This window comes from Dama dama, chromosome 25, assembly GCF_033118175.1.
Source record: "Dama dama isolate Ldn47 chromosome 25, ASM3311817v1, whole genome shotgun sequence".
Lineage (NCBI taxonomy): Eukaryota > Metazoa > Chordata > Mammalia > Artiodactyla > Cervidae > Dama > Dama dama.
In genome coordinates this window covers 30,890,132-30,909,681 of record NC_083705.1, presented here as the reverse complement: position 1 = coordinate 30,909,681, position 19,550 = coordinate 30,890,132, and the positions used below count along the sequence as shown (strand labels likewise).

Sequence of the window (19,550 nt, the reverse complement as noted above, 5' to 3'; positions counted from 1 at the left end):
CTTTGTATGTACTATACCATTAAATCTTTATAACCATGCTCTGAAGATTGTTATAGCCATCTTTATAACAACCCTATAACCACTTCTAGCAGTTGCTGAGTGATTACTATGGGCCCAGTGGTTGCAGGAGCATTGCAGATACTCATTAATTCAGGCTCTATAAACAGTCCTTTGTGGTAGCACTATCTTAATCTACAAGTAGCAAAGTGAGGTATAGAGATGCTAAGTCGCTAGGTCATGCAGTAAGCATCAGCAGCAGTCACGCCCGTTACCAGTTCACAGAAAAATAGAATTTGGGTGATAAAGTCTAACTGTTTTTATTTTTCTTTTGTGGTTGGTCTGTTTTCACTTGATCACAGTGGGCCTCGCACAGAGGCTTCACACTGGTACTTGGCACTTCAGACCAGAGTTCCTCCTCCTGTCCTTGAGGAGGCAGCAGTGGGCCCTGTGCCGAGACACTGCTCCCGGCACTGTGATCTGGAGCTCGGCCATGCACCTGTATGGCTCCCCTCTGAGAGCTCCATCCCTCCCCGCTGCTGAGATCCCTATAAAGCAGCCCTGCCCGTGGCCTGTGGGGAGACCGCGTCCTCCAGAGCGGGGGTCCCCAACCTCTGGAATCTAATGCCTGGTGATCTGAGGTGGAGCTGATTAATGATAACAGAAATAAAGTGCACAATAAATGTAATGCCCTTGAGTCATCCCCAAACTGTGCCCTGTCTCCCGTGGGTGGAAAAACTGTCTTCTGTGACATGGGTCCCTGGTGCCAAAAATGTTGCAGCTGTTGCTCTAGAGCCTGAGCTTGCACCCCTCCATTCTTTGATCGAAGAATAAAATTCTCCTTTACTTCTGAACTGAAGTTAGTCTCGTTCTGTTGGCTCCAATGGCATTGGTCAGAAGGACCCTTGCTGACCCTTGCTGGAGCCTGACAGGAAAGGGTCAGTAACAGGAGTGGCAGCACTGGGATTTGAACTCTTTGGTTTGACCCCAGTGGCCATTACAGTTCACTATACTGCTCCATAGCTAACCCTTCGGTTTATGTTTTCACACAGAATTATACATTCACTGGGATTCTTTCAGTTCTACAAGTGACCACTATTCTAAGACAAAACACTTCCAGGATCCATTCTTCAACTGGTTTTGGCGGTGACCACCTGAAAGTGGACACCTCTAAGCCCACCTCTAGGCCTCTCAATAGTGGTCATGCTGAGTCAGCTGACTTGCTGCCGAAACTCCAGGACATCTCTTTTGAATAGCACTAAGTAAGAAGGATAAATATATCAATTCAGATGAATTTCAGATATACATCTCACGGTTCTTAAAAAATAAGGCTCTTTGTTCCCCAAAGTTGTCTGGGGAGTTGTTTTTTAAAAACAAACACCAGATTGTGTTCTGATTTACTGTTGTGAATTAGAGAACAGAGAAATGATCTCAGGGTCACCCAGGATCAAAGCTTAAGATGTCAAGGTTAAAATAATTATTTTTCCTCTTTATCAACTGCTGTCTGTGACCTTGATTATAGGATCAGGGTTTACTGAGCTATGTCTTGGAGAAATGTTAACCTGTTTTTGCACAGAATAAACATGTTGAGTAGGAAAATGATAAAGAACCTGACTTCAAACGTTTCTGTGGTGCAAGCCAAGCCCTGACCTTGCAAATTCCCAATTCTTATCACATCAGTTCCACAGCTCATATTCCAGGGTAATCCTCCCCTGTAAGCCTCCTCCTCCTCCTCCTAGGAGGCTGGTGTCTTTCTTTGCTCTAAGGGCAGATTGCCATGGATCCACTCTTACCATGGAGGAGGTCAACCTGTCCCTAAACTGAACCCACTGTGCAGAGCTCATTTCAAATGAAAGCCCAGCCCTGGCGAAACTTGAGCAAATTTAGCCACCATCACCTTTATTTTCCTTTGTACTAAGAGTCATGAAGGGGTTGATGGGGTGTGTTATAAGAATGCAGAGAGTATAACTTCATGGTGAATAGGAGTGTGAAGAGGGCTTGAGGGTCAGAAACCAGATTTAAAATTTCAGCTTTGTCTTTGTCCTGTGTGGCCTTGGATAAATCATGTAATCTCAGGTGGACTAGAAATTGAATCTCTCTCAAGGGCTGTGTTGAGGATCAAGCAAGATGATAGGCATGAAAGTTTCACATAGTGGATGAATAAATGGGAGCTGCTTAATAAGCCAGAGTTATTGTTCTCCTTCTGATTATTGCTACTGATTAATATTCTTGTCCTGATTTCTGTTTCCCTATAGAAGCTATTCTCCATCCCCACATGGAAGATGAATTGCTAGGGTCCATACTGGCAGCTGAGAAATTGGGAACAGGCTGGGGCCAAGAGAACCTCTGAAGAGCAGAGCCCTGTGCTAGTTAAGAGAATACAACACTTTGTATACTGAATTCTTTTTTGTATTGCTGGAATATTTTGAAGAAGGTGACACTAGCTTTACATATAGAAAGAAACCTGAGTATTTAAAGAACTCCGTAAGAACCAGTTGATATCTAATAGTGCAACACCGGTAACCTCAACTTACCTTCTAAAAGAATTTAAATAATATTGTGATAACCTGAGATGACTACATCACCCATATGGTGTTCTATCTGCAGATGCATAATCTAATCTAGTTGTGAGGAAGTGTTGACAAACCCACAAGAAGGAACTTGGTATTAAAAAAGAGAGAGAGACTGTAAGTCAAAAATGTCAATGTCATAAGAGACAAAGTCTATAGCAGTATTCTAGACTGAATCTGGCACTGGGTTGGGGCTGGGAGGGGGGCATGCTGTAAAAGACATTAATTGGATCAATAGACAAAATTGGAATGCAGGCAGATGAGACAAAAGAGCATACACTCATGTATACACACAAATTCTCATATACATACATACACATAGAGAAAGAGGCAGAGAGAGAGAGACACCAAGACTGGGAGATGTAGAGACAGAGAAAGAGCTAACAATAAAGTAAATGGGGTAAAATGTTAATATTAGGTGAATCTGGTTAAAAGATATACAGTTTTCTTTATACTATTCTTACAGTGTTTGAGTTTAAAATTGTTTTCAAATGAAAGGTTAGAAAAGCATCAGAATGTTATTAAATATTGCATGTGTATATTTTAAAATTCTGAGGCTATTTTTAGAAATGGAAATATTTTCCATGTAGACTGGAACATTGTCTCTTCATTTCCTCCCCCAATGAACCCAATAAAATAAAAGTGGCCTCATCAACAAGCAACTGATATTTAAAGTTTTCACATAGAGAAAACAAACTTGAGGGCCATTACTAAGCACACGAACCTATGTATTAGGCTTGTGTTTGCTTAGTCGTTCAGTTGTGTCCGACACTTTGAGACCGCAAGGGCTGTAGCCCGCCAGGCTCCTCTGTCCATGGAGATTCCCCAGGCAAGGATACTAGAGTGGGTTGCCATGCCCTCTATATTAGGCTGATAAGTATGGTTGGATGTGGTCTTTGTGCAAGACAGTATTGAGCCCACACCCATTTTTTACACCAACCTTGGGTCTCGGTGTATCTAGACCCTCGGTGTATCTAGTACCTTCTCAGCTTATCCCATATTTGGGGATGAGTGAGATATTCATTATTCTACTAGTTTTGTAATAAAACTAGTTACAACTTTGGTGGTTTTTCCTTCATTCTCCTTTAAAATATCCTTGCATCCAAATGGTTACCTCAATGGGAAAATCCACGGATATCAGTTGCTCAACACAGCTGTAACTAAGGAAATGTGAGGTTAATGAACAGAGATGAATGAACATTATGAATAACATAATGAATGTTAATGAACAGTAGGAAAAGCTCGGTGTGTTGACCCAGCTGACTTCCAGACAAGGGGCTAAATTGAGGGTTTGCCTTCTGAAGCTGATCTAGCCAAGCTGTGGGACACAATATCAGGGTTGATTCAGGAGATCTGGCTCACCAGGTGGGCCTCCATTCCCTCTGCGCCTCCATTCCTTCTGCATACCAGTCCCAGATTCTCCTTCTTGCGATGCATACTCAGGCCAGAGGCCCTAATCTGGAGGACATTGCGGCTGTGGTAGAGAATGCTGACAATGACACCACTCCCCTCACCCACTGAGTCACTTTTGGTTTCCTGGCTCTTTAAGGCTGTGAATAGTAATTGTTTGCATAAGATCAGTCAGGGGCTTCCCTCTAGCTGGGCTTCCTTGGTGGCTCAGCTGGTAAAGAATCTGCCTGCAATGTGGGAGACTTGGTTTTTATCCCTGGGTTGGGAAGATCCTCTGGAGAAGGGAACAGCTACCCACTCCAGTATTCTGGCCTGGAGAATTCCATGGACTGTATAGTCCACGGGGTCGCAAACAGTCGGACACAACTGAGCGACTTTCACTTTCCCTCTAGCTAGGTCCAGCAGAGGAGCCAGGAGTGGACTGGTGTGTCACATCAGTTGCCAGGAGTTGGTGGGTAGAAAAGAGGTTCCTGTGTGCTGCAGAGAGACTGCACAAAGGAGGCAGAGGAGCGAGAGGGGCAGGCCTCCTGTCAATATGTTTGCCTGGGTTAGGTCTTGAATGGGCAAGAAGATTGGAAAAAGGATTCTTCTTCCATCTCTTCTTCCCTAGGCTCCTCTTTCTTGACCAAGAGAGGGAGAAGGTTAAGTATTTTTTCAAAGGTGACAGATAATCTCCTTTTAAAACTCTGGAATGGTCATTTGCCATCAAATCTTCCTTTGTCTGGATCATCAATCTGAAAGTCTAATCACAAAATTTACCTCTGTGTTCCCGGTTTCATATCCTTCAAGGTCTGTGCTAAGCCCGAATTGTCCCCTCTTTCTAATCTCCTCTGACTGCCTTTTCTCTACTCCTTCCCCAAGTCCCTGGGAAAATCTGCTTATTCTTCCTTTGGAGGAATCTGATTGTCACAGCAGAATTTTAACCTTTGTTCTTCCAGCAAATTGCGTTATCTAGACACTCTAAGTTCATTTTGTTTAGAGTTCCCATTTTGGATGAAAAGTTGGAAATTAAAAGCAGACATCTGTACGTGGGAGCATCAAATTCCACAATATAATGGGATAATAGCTTGATTCTAAAAACATAGGCTTCATTAATTTTAATTTTTGTTAATGTCTTATTTCTTCATTAAAATACATGGTTGACCAAGGAAGAGTACTGCAGTAGAAAGAAGATGGGTTTTGAAGTCATGCAGGTTTAGGTTTGGATCTCAATTTTGCCATTTTATCTCATACTCTTTCCACCCCATCTCCCAAATGCCAAACTTCCTTCTAGCTTAAATAGGAATGGATTTTACCAACAACCCAGCAAGGAGGCTGCATACATCTGAGAAGGAACTTGAAATCTGACCTCTTTTCATGCCATAAAGCAGGCTAATTGGTGGCCCTAAAGGTATCTCCATGTCTCAGTCCCTGGGACCTGTGAATAATACCTTAGAAGGCAAAAGAGGGGATATGACCTCACATGTTGAAAGCCAGAGTTCAGGATCTTGAGAGTAGATGTTTATCCTGGCATATCTGGGTGGGCCCTAAGTGCAATCACAAGTGTTGTTATAAGAGCCAGGCAGAGAGAGCTCTGAGACGCACACACAGAGGAAAAGGCCACGTGAAGACCAGAGGCTGACTGCAGTGATGAAGCCACAAATGGTTAGAAGCTGGAAGGGGCAGGGAAGGATTCTTCCCTGGAGCCTCCAGAAGGAGCACACAGCCTGCTGACATCTTGATTTCATACTTCTGGCCTCCAGGACTGGGAGAGATCACATGTCAGTTGTGTGGAGCCACCCGGTTTGTGGTAATTTGTTATCAAATTAGCCCTAGAACATGGACGCTCTGCACTAATCTGGGCTGGAGGGCTGAGCGCCTCCTCACATTCTCTCAGCAGCCCTACCAGAGAGAAACCTGTGAGGGTGGGCCACTGCCCTGACAGATCCCTGTGAACACAGTGCTCAGACATTTCTCATAGAGCCAGGAAGGGCTGGGCTGGGCTGGGTGAGGCCCGTGGGAGCACCCTTCTCAGTTCTATTTTCTCTCGGAGCCCTGGGTTCCTCCTCACGCAAACGTCTTCGTTTATATAACTGAAGTCTCAGCTTTAGTAGGAGCCTCTGTGTTCTGTAGTAAATGATTTTACTACAGGTCCTTCCCTGCATGTGGGCTCTGAGAGGGAAGACAGCCAGGAGCACGTGGGACCAGAGAGATGTTGCCATGGTGAGAGCAAGAAGCACAAAGCCAGAGTGGAGAGCTGTGAAGACCCAGGCTTCCTCCTCACAGCTTCATAAAGAAAGCCAGAGATGTGGCCTGAATTCCCCTGGTCAGACAGATAACACAATCTTTGAGCCTCCCAGTCACCCTGTGAAGGTAGAACACTACCCACATTTTACAGACCAGAAATTCATCAGTATGTCCCAGTTCACGCAGCTGGGATGAGGATTAAGACTGGACTAGAGCAAATGTCCATCTGTCCCCAAGACCCTGGCATAGCATTGTCTTATTTCCCTCTACTAATGAGAAAAATAGAAAAATGCAGTTGGAAGGACTCCAAATCTACCTGATTTTGATCTGAGCTCTGAAGGTCATTGTGCATGTGTGCATGCTAAGTCGCTCCAGTCATGTCCAACTCTCTGTGACCCTGTGGACTGTAACCTGCCAGGCTCCTTTGTCCATGGGATTCTCCAGGCAGGAATACTGAAGTAGGTTGCCATTTCCTTCTCCAGGGGATCTTCCCCCGTCAGGATCAAACCTGGGTCTCTTAAATCCCCTGCATTGGTGGTCAGGTGCTTACCACGAGAGCCAACTGGAAAGCCCAAAGATCATTATGCATTAGTATTTTCCAAGTGCTCATCGCTGACCGTTCTCTGGGCAACCATAGGCCAAAGCTACCTGGGCCCAACCCCCACCTCAAAGTAGCTATTAAGACCAGAGATTGCCCAGGAAAAGAAATTTCTTAGTCTGTTGTCTGGATAGCAAACAGCTGGGTCTCAGTCCCCTCTGTTACTAACTGTTCAGGTGCTCAGTCGCGTCCTGGAGAAGCAAATGGAAACCCACTCCTGTATCCTTGCCTGGAGAATTCCATGGACAAGGGAGCCTGGAGGGCGACAGTCCATGGGGTCGCAAAGAGTTGGACATGACTGAGCAACTATCACTCACTCACTCACTCACTTAGACAACTCTTTGCAACCCCATAGACTGTCGCCTGCAAGGCTTCTCTGTTCATGGGACTCTCCAGGCAAGAATACTGGAGTGGGTTGCCATTTCCTCCTCTGGGGGATCTTCCTGACCCAGGAATTGAACCCATGTCTCCTGCGTCTCCAACACTGTGGGTGGAATCTTTACCACTGAGCCAACGGGGAAGTCCCCTCTTACTAATTAGCTGTGTGATATTCTCACAAGCGGGCCTTGATTTTAATCTCTCTGTGCTTCACTTTCCCATCTGAGAAGTTAGGAGGATAGATGGAAAGAGTGCTTCTCCATATTTGTTGTACATTAGAATTTCCTGGGAAGCTTTGTCAGGCCATGTCCCTCACCAGTTAAATTGGAATATCCAGTGATAGGATCCAGGCATAAGCATTTTCAAAAACTTGCTAGGTGATTTTTATATGTGACCAAGTTGTGTTTTTTTTCAATGTTACATTTCATTTAGATAGATCTGTAATTTTGTAGTGATGAGAAAAGAAAGTCAGGTCTTTAATAATCATAATAAAAAATAATAAAAAAGCTTACAAACAACAATGCAATATTTCCTCCCCAGCTCCTTGCCCCATTGATGGTTAACAGCTGGTAGAAGATGCAATGACTCAAAATCAAAAATAAAAACAAAATAAAAAAGCAAGCCAACCCCAGGAACAACCCACACTGTCAATGAGTTTCCATATGTAATTCAAACAAGCAGTGAAATGTCAATCACTTGTGGAAAAACCATGGATTTCCTTGGTTTTTGATATGTTTTTCTTTTGAAGGTAAAATAAAATAGGACACAAAGTTATACATAAATGCCAATTCCATAAAGGCACTGTTGTTGCAGCAGTCTTACATGACTTCTAAGATCTTTCCAGATGTAATGTCTTTTGTCCACATCTGCATGTAAAGCCAGTGACCACTAGGGTTTTGATTCCCCAGATATCAGGAATTCCAGGAAAATCCTCTACTAAAGCACCAACCACACTCAACTTTTCAAGAGAAAGTCATTTCACCATGGTTTTGCCCTACAATATAATATTTAGAATCTATGCAATGGTCTAAATTTGTTATGACCTTTCATGTTTTTAAGAAGGTGGAAGGATTAACATGATAACAGAACTATTCAGCTATCATTCAGTTAACTGTTATTTTGTGGGTTGCTCTAAAGGGTACCCTGGAGTTCTTAAAAAAAAAAAAAAAATTAATGTAATCTAGTCAACTGGTCTTAACTAAATCCTCATTTGTCCTGAAGACTGCTAAATTTGAGCCAGAGATAGAGAAGAGAATACTTTTTCATATCTGGGGAACTCACAGTTCAGGGTTTAATAATTATAAATATTAATTATAATATTAATAATAATAAAAAAACAGCCACAATTTGAAAGTACTTAATGCATATCACCTGGAGAAGGGAATGGCAACCCACTCCAGTACTCTTGCCTGGAAAATCCCATGGATGGAGGAGCCTGGCGGGCTACAGTCCATGGGGTTTCTTTTCTTTTTTCTTTTCTTTTTTTTGGGGGGGGGGGTTTCAAAGAGTCAGACATGAATGAGTGACTTCCATTTTTTCCTAATGCACATCAGGCAAAGTGACAGATGCTTTTTATACATTATTTTAGATTATCGCAACAACCTTGCTAGGTAAGCATCATTTCTTCAATTTTACTGTTGAGGCAATTAAGGCCCAGAGAGGTCAGGTAACTTGCTAAGGTCACACAGTAAGAAGTAGTTGTTCTACAATTCCAACCTATTCTGCCTGTGCTATTTCCACCGTACCACAACACCTCTGGAGAGAAATGATTGAGAAATAAAGATGGAAGTCACAGGGAAAGAGTTAACTTACAAAGGTGGGGAATCAGGCCTACGGTGGAGAAATAGTTGTGAGTTGCTCACATGAAAGGTGCTGTAAGAAAAAAATATTATAAATTAATATTTTAACTGTCTTTTGGGCTCAGCCTTGTTAGGAGCCACAACACTGGAATAGATGAATTTATTATGAAGGGCTAGTTCTTCATACTCAGTTCTAGCTCCCTCAAATTAGCCTTAATAAAAATAAACCTATTGTGTTCCTGTTTGGATTACATAACTCAATAATGTCATTTTTTAGCCAGTTTGAGGTCTTTGGGTTTCAGCGTATTTTCACTCTTGCTGATGGCCATCAGTAGTACAAAAAAAGAGAAAGGATGCAGTGGGCACAGCTGTAACAATCACTTTGTCTACAGTGTTCATATCCAAATACTGTGTGAATCGGCACATTCGGAAGATACACACAACATATGCAGAAGGTAATTGCTCAGAAATCTAAATGTAAATCTGTAACTTGACAAAGCACCGAACTAAAATAATTCACCCGTGAAACCAGATGTAGCTTGAAGAATAGGTAGTAAACACACTATGGCCTAGAGCAGGAAAAGGGGGGAAAAGGAATTTTCTTAATGAGTCTTTCATGGACCACCATTTTCACGGTATAGCCAAAACAATTAAATAACCAAAGGATCTTAGCATTCTGAGGAATACTCAGATGTTATTGAAAGTGGTTTAGGTATCAGATATTTTTAAAAAATCTTCTAAAAATATTTATTACACTTAAAGAATGGAAATTTCCTGTACTTATAAAGAGAAGGTGCATGATTACACATAGGTATTTATATATATATATATATACAAACTTCATATGCAGAATGTACATGCATAGCCTGTATGGCTGAATACATGTTTTTTTAATAAGAATAGGTCAATTTCACAGTAATTTTTTTCATGTTGAAAATTACCTCCACGTTGGAAATTGGAAATCAGAAAGATATATCCTTTTACTGCAAATAATAACATAAGTCATTACACAACCTCAGAGGAGATAATGCATCAACAGCAAGATAAATTTGGGCAACATCTATTCCTGGAGGGAGTCAAGAGATATTTACAAAACTATAGCAATGCGATACTGGGTTAGTAGACTGAAATATATATATGATTTTTTCTTTTTATGTTACTTACTATAATGTATGTATTTTTAAAGATCTGAACAAAAAGCTAATGAGAATAAAGATGGTACTATCTGAAATAACTGCTTTGCGCTTGAAACCCAATTTTTAAAATTTGTATGTAGGAGCACTATAACAAGACTAACAGACCATAAGCTTGTTTTTCCCTTGCAAATGCTTGTCAAATGAGAAGTGAACATTTAGAACAGGTTTGTTTCCTATGTGAAATCCTCTTTCTACATCACACACACACACACTCTCCCTGTAAACTGCAAATCCCTACATTGAACTAAAGATGCAAAGAACCAAAGGATGAGTTAAAGCAGCGTTTTTACCTTTTTGTTGATCAAATACAGATGGAGTGCTGAAATCCATGGTTGCCTGTCTCATCATCTACCATCAGAATGGCAAAAAGGATCCAGGTCTCTAGAGAGGAGAAAACACCATCTCACACGTTACAGTCAACACAACAGTCAGATACAGCAGCCCCTGCCAAGCCCTCTGTTTGAGAATTCAGTGTGCATTAGAGCTGCAGGTCGTTGTCAAGGCAAATAATGAAAATAGGTAAATGTTATTCCTCTAATACCTGACAGGAAAAAGACTTACTTCTTATGGTCTCACTCATCAGCTATCCCCGTGTGTAAGTTATTATACACTCTCCAGCCCCCAACAAAGAGAGAGAGAAAAAAAGCTCAAACCCTGAAAAATGGTGTTCATGGAGGGCCACCTGCCTTGGATCTGGGCCAGGAAAATACTGGAGGCCACGGAGATTCAGCAGCTGGTGTGCTGCTTTAAACCAAAAGAAATCTCAATGGGTGAGTGAGGATTCACAGGGCCAAACAGAGCATGTGCAGAGCTGCCAATGCAGTCTGGATTCGGCTGTGTTCCTGGGGGAGTGAGAACTGCATTTGGGTCATGTGAGCAGAGTGCCATCTCAATGGAATAGCACGTAAATATTGTAGCAGGAGGCTGCTGCCCATGTGCTGTATGGAGTCGTTACAGGCTTTCCCCACTCATCTCTAGTCTCCCTTCAACTCTGTTCTCCAAATGACAGGGAGGATGGGGGAAGCAAGTGGCATTTGAAAGGTTGCATTTCAGGGCTCAGATATCCATAACGATAAAATTAAAACAGTGTGCAATTGCAAGGGTGTTTAGTATTATACGTGGTGGGGAAAAAAGCCTCAAAATCACCTGAATGTGTATCATTTGAGGAGCAGCTTGAATAAATGGTAGCAAATTCATACTCCAGGTTTAAAACTCTGAAGTAAATCTATATGAATTTATTTGGTAGGATGATTCTATTAACAAATGGAAAAAGTTATATATTTCATTTGTTTACATTTTTATTAAACCACCAACCTCCTATTGTATATATATAAATATGTTTATATATGTTCATAGGAGCAGAAGAAGGTGTATGAAGATATACCGTTAATACTGGTACCCTCAGGGGCTTCCCTGGTAGCTCAGCTGGCAAAGAATCCACCTGCAATATAGCAGACCCTGGTTCGATTCCTGGGTCAGGAAGATCCCCTGGAGAAGGGATAGGCTACCCACTGCAGTATTCTTGGGCTTCCCTGGTGGCTCAGCTGGTAAAGAATCTGCCTGCAATGTGGGAGACTTGGGTTCGATCCCTGGGTTGGGAAGATCTCCTAGAGAAGGCAATGGCTATTCACTCCAGTATTCTGGCCTGGAGAATTCCATGGACTATATAGTCCATAGGGTCACAAAGAGTCAGTCACGACTGAGTGAATTTTACCTTCAGGGGATTGCGATTACAGTAGGAGATTTCTAACTTGTTCTTTTACTACCTCTGTATTTTTAGGCTTATCATAATAAGCCTATTGTTTTATATTTGTTATTAAAACCCTGATATAATAAATTCAAAACAAACAAAGCTCTACATTCAAGACAATCAGATATTTGGAGAAGTCCAACAGTCACGTAGAAGATGCTCTCATATATGCTGTTGACAATGATAATAATTTAACATTTTTAATTAGTGTGTGACTATAAAAATAAAAGCAGAAACCAACAGTCTTTTTCAATATACAAGCTTCTTTCTTATCTCTTGCCTCTCACATTTTCCCCATCAACACACTGTCTGGCCTCAGTTCCCCATGACAATACTATGACTAACTCACTTTCCTCATATCAGCCTTCCCCCTACAAATGCCCTGTGTTCATTTTACTTTAAAAGCAGGCAAAACCTACTTCTTATAAATCATTACCCAAAATGTGCTCCATAGATGCATTTCTTAAATTTTCCAGTGCTGTGTGTCTTTTTTTTTTTTTTGCATTAAATGTGAAAATCAGACTTTTGGGACTGAAGAGTGAATTGGTGAAGGCGTTTTGGCTTAAGCTAGCGGATATTCTGCTAAGGAGAGATGGCCTAAACTCACCCAACTGACTGAGGTAGAAGGAGTTGTGGTTACTTGGTCCCAAACACTAGAAATATTAAGGACTTAGAATAACTTCTTTTTAATTCATTTGTTCATTAACTCATCAATGGCGATGGAAAGACTACTACACTCCAGGTATTTTGACAGGCACTGATGATGCAGCTGGAAGCAAGATAAGAAAGTTCTCCAGGCTCGATGAACTTCACTTTGGGTGTAGCTTCTGCTTCTGGCTACACTGCAGGAATAGGGACTGGATTTACCCTCCAGTTCAAAGAACTAGAAAACTAAGCAAAATATTTGAAATTATATTTTTCAGACAGCAGGCAATGTAGACCAGATATCCCTGGGAGAAGAGACGTGAACTGAGTCTGATGAGTCTCGCTGGCTGCTTGGGGAGAATTTTCAGGCTGAGGCACAGGGAGGGTGTGGTGGATTCAATGGTGCCCCCACCACAAAGATGCATCTGCTTCTTAATTTTCAGAACCTATGAGTGTGACCTTATTTGAGAAAGGGGTCTTTGCCTATGTAATCAAGTTAAGGAGCTCAAGGTGAACGCATCTTAGATTATCTGTGTGTGCTAAGTCACTTCAGTTGTGTCCAACTCTTTGTGACCCTGTGGACTGTAGCCTGCCAGGCTCCTCTGTCCATGAGATTGTTTAGGCAAGAATACTGGAGTGGGTTACTGAGCCTTCCTCCAGGGAATCTTCCTGACCCTGGGATTGAACCCTTGTCTCTTTCATCTCCTGCATTGGCAGGTGGGTTCCTTACCACTAGCACCACCTGGGAACTCCTAGATTATCTGAGTGGGCCCTAAATTCAACAACAGTTGTCCTTAGAAGAGACAAACATAGTGAAGTCATGTGACCAGCGATTACAATGATGCAGCCATAAGCCAAGAAGATACAGTTGAAGCCACTAGAAGCTGAAAGAGGCAGGAACAGATTGCCTCCTAGAGACTTCAGAGATAGTATGGTGCTGTTGACACCTTGATTTTGAAATTCTGTTCTCTAGACCTGTGAGAAAATAAATTTCTATATTCTCAGCCACCAAGTTTGTGCCAATTTGTTACAGCAGCTTCAAGAAACTAACACAGAAGAGGGCTTCCTCTTCTGTGTTGCAAGTCTCTGTAATGTGATATTTCTGTGCCCATTTATATCATTACCAAAACCAAATGAAAATACAGACAATTCCATGTTTGTAAAAGGGCTGTTAGGGGCTCATTTTGAAGAAAAGTGTCAGAGTAGAAAGGACACGAGTTTGTTTTTTGTTAGCTGTGTGATTTGGGCAAATTATATGACTTTTTGAGCCTGTCTTATCTGTGGTGTGGGTACCCCACCCCCTAACTTCCTGTGAGAGTTCTTATTGCTCAGTCCACTTCTCAGGCTGCAAACATAGAGAGAATTTTTTCTGTACAACCAGAGCCAAGTGTAAGATAACATTTGCTTGTTTTTTTCAAGTGTGTTTTGAATAAGGCCATTATTCAGACATATTCACACACTTTTCACAGATATCGGGTGCCTGTGATTCAGTAACTCTTATCTGTAACGTAGGAGGAAAGAAAGGAGGTCTGGGTGACTGTGCAAAATCTGGCTGTGTGCTCCCTCTCCAGATTATCTCTCACCACTCTCCCTGTTCTCATATCCGGCCACACTGGTCTCCTTTCCGTTCCTGGGTCATGCCATGCCCTTTCCCAAACTCCCAAAACTTTGCTATTTTTTCCCTTCACTTGGAATGCTTTATCCCCAGTTCAAATGTCACTGTTACATCGAGGCTTTCTCTGACCACATTTTCTAAAATAGTCTTTCATTCCTTCACCCCATTTGTCACTTCCTTCTTCAGCATGCCACTTGGTGGATTAACAGTGAGGAATACCCTCACCATGAAGACAGGCCTTTGCCCATGTACAACATCTCTCTAGTTCAGTGCTTCTCTGACTACCTATGGTAAAGGTTGCTATTGTTCAGTAGCTAAGTCATGTCCAACTCTGTGAACCCATGGACAGCAGCATGCCAGGCTCCCTTCACTATCTTCCAGAGTTTGCTCAAACTCATGCCCAGTGAGTCAGAGATGCCATCTAACCATCATATCCTCTGTTGTCCCCTTCTCCTTTTGCCTTCAATCTTTCCCAGCATCAGGGTCTTTTCAAATGAATCAGCTCTTCGCATTAGGTGGCCAAAGTATTGGAGCTTCAGCTTGAGCATCAGTCCTTCCAATGAATATTCAGGGTTAATTTCCTTTAGCATTGACTATTTGATCTCCTTGCTGTCCAAGGGACTTTTTTTGGTCAGAACTCTTCACTATGACCCGTCTGTCTTGGGTGGCCCTGCACATCATGGCTTATGGCTTCATTTAGTTACTCAAGCCCCTTCACCATGATAAGGCTGTGACCTATGAAGGGGTGTGGTAAAGAACCAGGTTTTTAAATCTTCAAAGCATCATGAAACCGATGCATTAATAAAATATGATAAAAAATAATTTAAAAAGAAAAAAATGATTTATAGAAGGCAAATCCCAATCTTTATTATTAGATTCAACAGGCATAATGTTATATCAATAAATGTAATCCAAACAAGTAATAATAAAATAATTTTTTAAAAGTACACATTGTTCACTGAGAGTACATTTAGTCATTAATATGCTGTGCCATCCAATATGGTAGTCACCAGCTACATATGACTTTTTAAGTTTAATTAAAATTAAAAGAAATTTAAAAAATCATTCCTTCAATCACAGCAGCCACTGTGATTAAATTTTATCATAATTAAAAACTTTTGTTCTTTAAGAGATGCAGGTGAGAAAATGACAAGAAAAAACACAGACAGGAAGAAAATATTTATAAAACATGTCTAATAAAGGATTTGTGTCCAGAATAAGGGCTTCCCTAGTGTCTCAGTGGGTAAAGAGTCTGCCTGCAATGCAGGAGACTTGGGTTCAATCCCTGGGTCAGGAAGATACCCTGGAGAATAGAATGGCAACCCACTCTAGTATTCTTGCCTGGAGAATCCCATGGAAGGAGGAACCTGGCAGGCTATACTCCATGCGGTTGCAAAGAGTCAGACAAGATTGAATGACCAACCCTTCACTTCACTTCATCCAGAATACACAAAGAATTCTCAAAACTTAGTAATAAAAAACGCTAATTTAAAAAAGAACAACGATTTTAACAAAGATGTCACCAAAGAAAATATATAAATGGCAAGTAAGTATATGAAAACATGCTCAGCCTTATTGCTCATTAGGAAAGGCTAAATCAAAGCCACAATGAAATACTACTACACACTTACTGGAATGTCTTTGAAAAGCTAAAAATATACTGTTTGCTGGTGAGGATGCTAGAACTGTGACACATTGCTGAAGGGAATGCAAAATAACCCAGCCATTTTAGAAAACAGTTTGACTATTTCTTAAAAAGTAAACATAAATATGGCCCAGATATTCAAGTCCCTGGCATTTACTTAAGAAAAACAAAAACATAATGTTTTCACAAATACCTATATGTGAGTGTTTATAGCACTTTATTTTCACCTCCAACTGGAAACAGCTCAAACATTCAACAACCAGTAAATGAATGAACAAGCTATGGTACACCCATATCCTGGAATACTACTCAGCAATGAAAATGAATTAAGTCCTTACACATGCAAAGAATGAGTGAATCTTAAATGCACTTGACTGAGTGAAAAAAGCCTGATTCAAAACACTACATTCTGCATATTTCCACTTGTAAGGAATCCTTGTAAAAGATACAGAGACAATAGAAATCAGAGGAGTGCTTTCCATATGGGAGGGAAAGGGACAAAAGGTACAAAGGGACCAGAAAGGACTTTTGCAGTGATAGAAATACTCTCTATCTTAATTATGGTGATAGTTATACACTCTCTATTCACTTGACAAACTCAGAGAAACAAACATTTCAATAGGGTGAATATTGCTAAATCATATCTCAACAAACCTCAAAGAATAAACAATATAAAATACATTTCTGTAATTTAAATAATAATATTATCTTAAAATGTTTTAAAACACACTTGTAAAAATTCAAATGAATGAAAATAGCAAGTTTTAAAAATAAATAAGTGTGAAGAAAACATAGGTAGTACTCTCTTTGATAAAGGTCATAGTAATACTATTTTAGCTTTCTCTCTTCAGGCAAAGGAAACCAAAGCAAAATCAAACAAATGGGAATATCCAAACTAAAAATCTTTTGCACAGTGAAGGAAACTATCAAAAAAGGAAAAGGTTATCTCACTGTATGGGAGAAGATACTTGCAAAAAATATATCTAAGTGATTAATTTCCAAAATATTCAAAGAACTCATACAACTCAACATAAAAAAAAAAATCAGATAACTTGACTTAAAAATGGCAGAGGATCTAAACAGACATTTTTCCAAAGAATACATACAGAGAGCCAACTGTCACATGAAGGTGTTTAATATAACTAATCATCAGAGAAATGCAAATGAAAACCACAATGAGATATCACTTCACATCTGTCAGAATGACTATTACCCAAACAGCAGTAAGTAACAAATGTTGGTGAGTATATGTAAGAAGGGAAACTCTTGTGCACTATTGGTGGGAAGGTTAATTGATATAGTCACTGTGGAAAACAGTATGGAGATTCCTTGAAAATTAAAAATAGAGCTACCTTCAGTTCAGTTCAGTCACTCAGTCGTGTCTGACTCTTTGCTAGCCCATGGACTGCCGTATAATCTAGCAATTTCACTCTTGAGTATTTATCTGAAGGAAAGAACCTCACTAATTTGAGAAGATACATGCACCCCTGTGTTCATTGCATAGCCAAGATATGGAACTAAATGGCAACCCACTCCAGTATTCTTGCCTGGAAAATCCCATGGATGGAGGAGCCTGGTAGGCTACAGTTCACGGGGTTACAAAGAATCAGACATGACTGAGTGACTTCACTTTCACTTTCACTTTTCAAGTGTCCATCAATAGGTGGATGGGTAAAGAAGATATAGATGCAGAATGAGATATTACTTGGCCATGAAAACCGAACTCTTGTCATTTGAGACAGCATGATGGACTGGGAGGGTACTGTGCTAAGTTAAATAAGTCATACAGAAGTATACAAATACTGTATTGATTTCACTTATACATGGGATCTAAAAAACAAAACAAATGAACAAACATAATAAAACAGAGACTCATAGATACAGAAAACAAACAGATGGTTGCCAGAGAAGAAAGAAAAATAAATAAGTGCTTATTTTTCTTAGATTTGTATACACATTTAGATTGTAGTTAACAAACTAACCTTAAAATATCATGTATTTACCACTATCCTACTGTGTGTGACTTTCCATACCAGTGTGAGAGAGCACCCAAAACGGTCTACACCATGATCATGGAGAGAAGCCCCTTACCACAGGCTTGGAGATGTGGCAATGTGTAATTGCTACAGCCATTTCTAAATGGTTATGTTTATAAGTACTCTCAATTTTTTTAGCGTATCTTGTATTGAACTGGTGACAAGCCAGGCTAGCACCAGTAGGGGCTCACACTTTGCATAAGTTTGATTTAAATTTCTCTTCCTTTGACTCTTACCACGATGGCTTCTTCCTACCATCCAGGTCTCAGCTCAGAGAGGCCTTACCCAAACTCTAAATTCTATGTAAGCTGACTCCTTGCCCAGCTCCAATAGCAGTTAATAAAATGTCTTCATTTTCCCTTCTGTGACTGCCACTATCTGTAATTACTGTGCATTTCATTATGTCTTCATTATCCATATCCCTGAGCTGTCGTTCCCCAGACTTCTCAGCGTGCTTCAATGGACTTTCAAATGCCTGAGTCTACATCCTGGCCTGAGGGCATTTTTCCAGAATGCTGAAGGCCACTTTGCCAGCTCTGGGGGTTAGGCCAGAAATACCAGGGAGCTATTCATTCCCTCCCCCAACCCACAGTGGCCTTCAACCAGTGACTCTTGGGAGCTGGTCTATAAGCTCTAGCTGCTTTGCTTTTAGATGTAATGATTCTGACATGTGTTGTTTCACACCATTTCCCAACATTTCCGCTTACAGATTAAGCTCTGCTGCCACCTGCAATAACTGATTTAATAACATTCTTTTTATGGGCTGCCATTCCCCTCCTGTATGACATCCACCCATCCACCTTTCCTTCTCATTTCCTTCTTATTTCTCAATAAGTCACTTGCATTGGAATAACTGTCCCAGGATCTTCTTTTGGGAAAACTCATATTAAAGACATTTCTCCAGTAGAGGATGAACTTCATAAAGACCCTCGTCTACTTTGTCCTCGTGTGACCCAGTCCAGCTGAGTGAGGCACAAAGGCAGTGCTAAAAAATATTTAGTGAATGAAGGACTTTATTAGTGGACTTCCCTTGCCAAAGTCGATGACTTGTTGTTCATTGACAATGTTGCATTAGAATTCAATTAACCATTGCATATTGGAATACTTTCTTACTAAGAACTTTCTGGTGAGTTCTTCTGATATCCTTGACAGATTCCTGTGTAAACAAAAAACCATGTATTTGTGAATTTCAGATGTGCTGCCATGTTTCAATAATATTCTGATAGTGTTGTAAACTGAGGGTGAACTTCCAGAGAGGTTTCAGGTATTCCTACATTTTATTCAGGTGAAACCAGAGCCTTCACTGGGATGAGCTCAAGTTAAGGAAGTGGGAGCTACAATGGCAGCATGCAGGCAGTGACGGGCCTGGGCATCAGACAGCCCTGAGTTTAAGTTCCAGCTCAGCACATTTCTAGCTTTGTGATATCGAGCAAATTACTTAACCACAGTTATGAATGAGGATAAAAAATATTTATCTCATAGGGTTGTTTTAAGAATTAAAACCCAATAAAGTATGCAAAGTGCAATTGTGAGAAATTGGGATTATGCATTTGTTTTAAAGAAATCTGTTGAAGTCACTTACCTATTTTACTGAAAAATGCCCTTAGGTTTATTTCTGATTTTAGAAGGATATGCATAGCCTTTTTTTCTGGTTAAGTATAAGCAGACCAAGGAAAATCAGTAGG

General features: G+C 40.8%; 1 protein-coding gene across 1 annotated transcript in view; it reads right to left on the bottom strand.

The window, feature by feature from the left end:
* ANKRD55 (ankyrin repeat domain 55) overlaps nucleotides 1–10,555 on the bottom strand; it is a 102,683-nt gene extending 92,128 nt beyond the window's left edge. Inside the window, exon 1 of the mRNA XM_061129774.1 lies at nucleotides 10,465–10,555. Coding sequence (XP_060985757.1) covers nucleotides 10,465–10,522 — 58 coding nt within the window. The 5' untranslated portion in view covers nucleotides 10,523–10,555. The remainder of the gene's footprint in view (nucleotides 1–10,464) is intronic.
* Nucleotides 10,556–19,550: the final 8,995 nt, after the last annotated feature.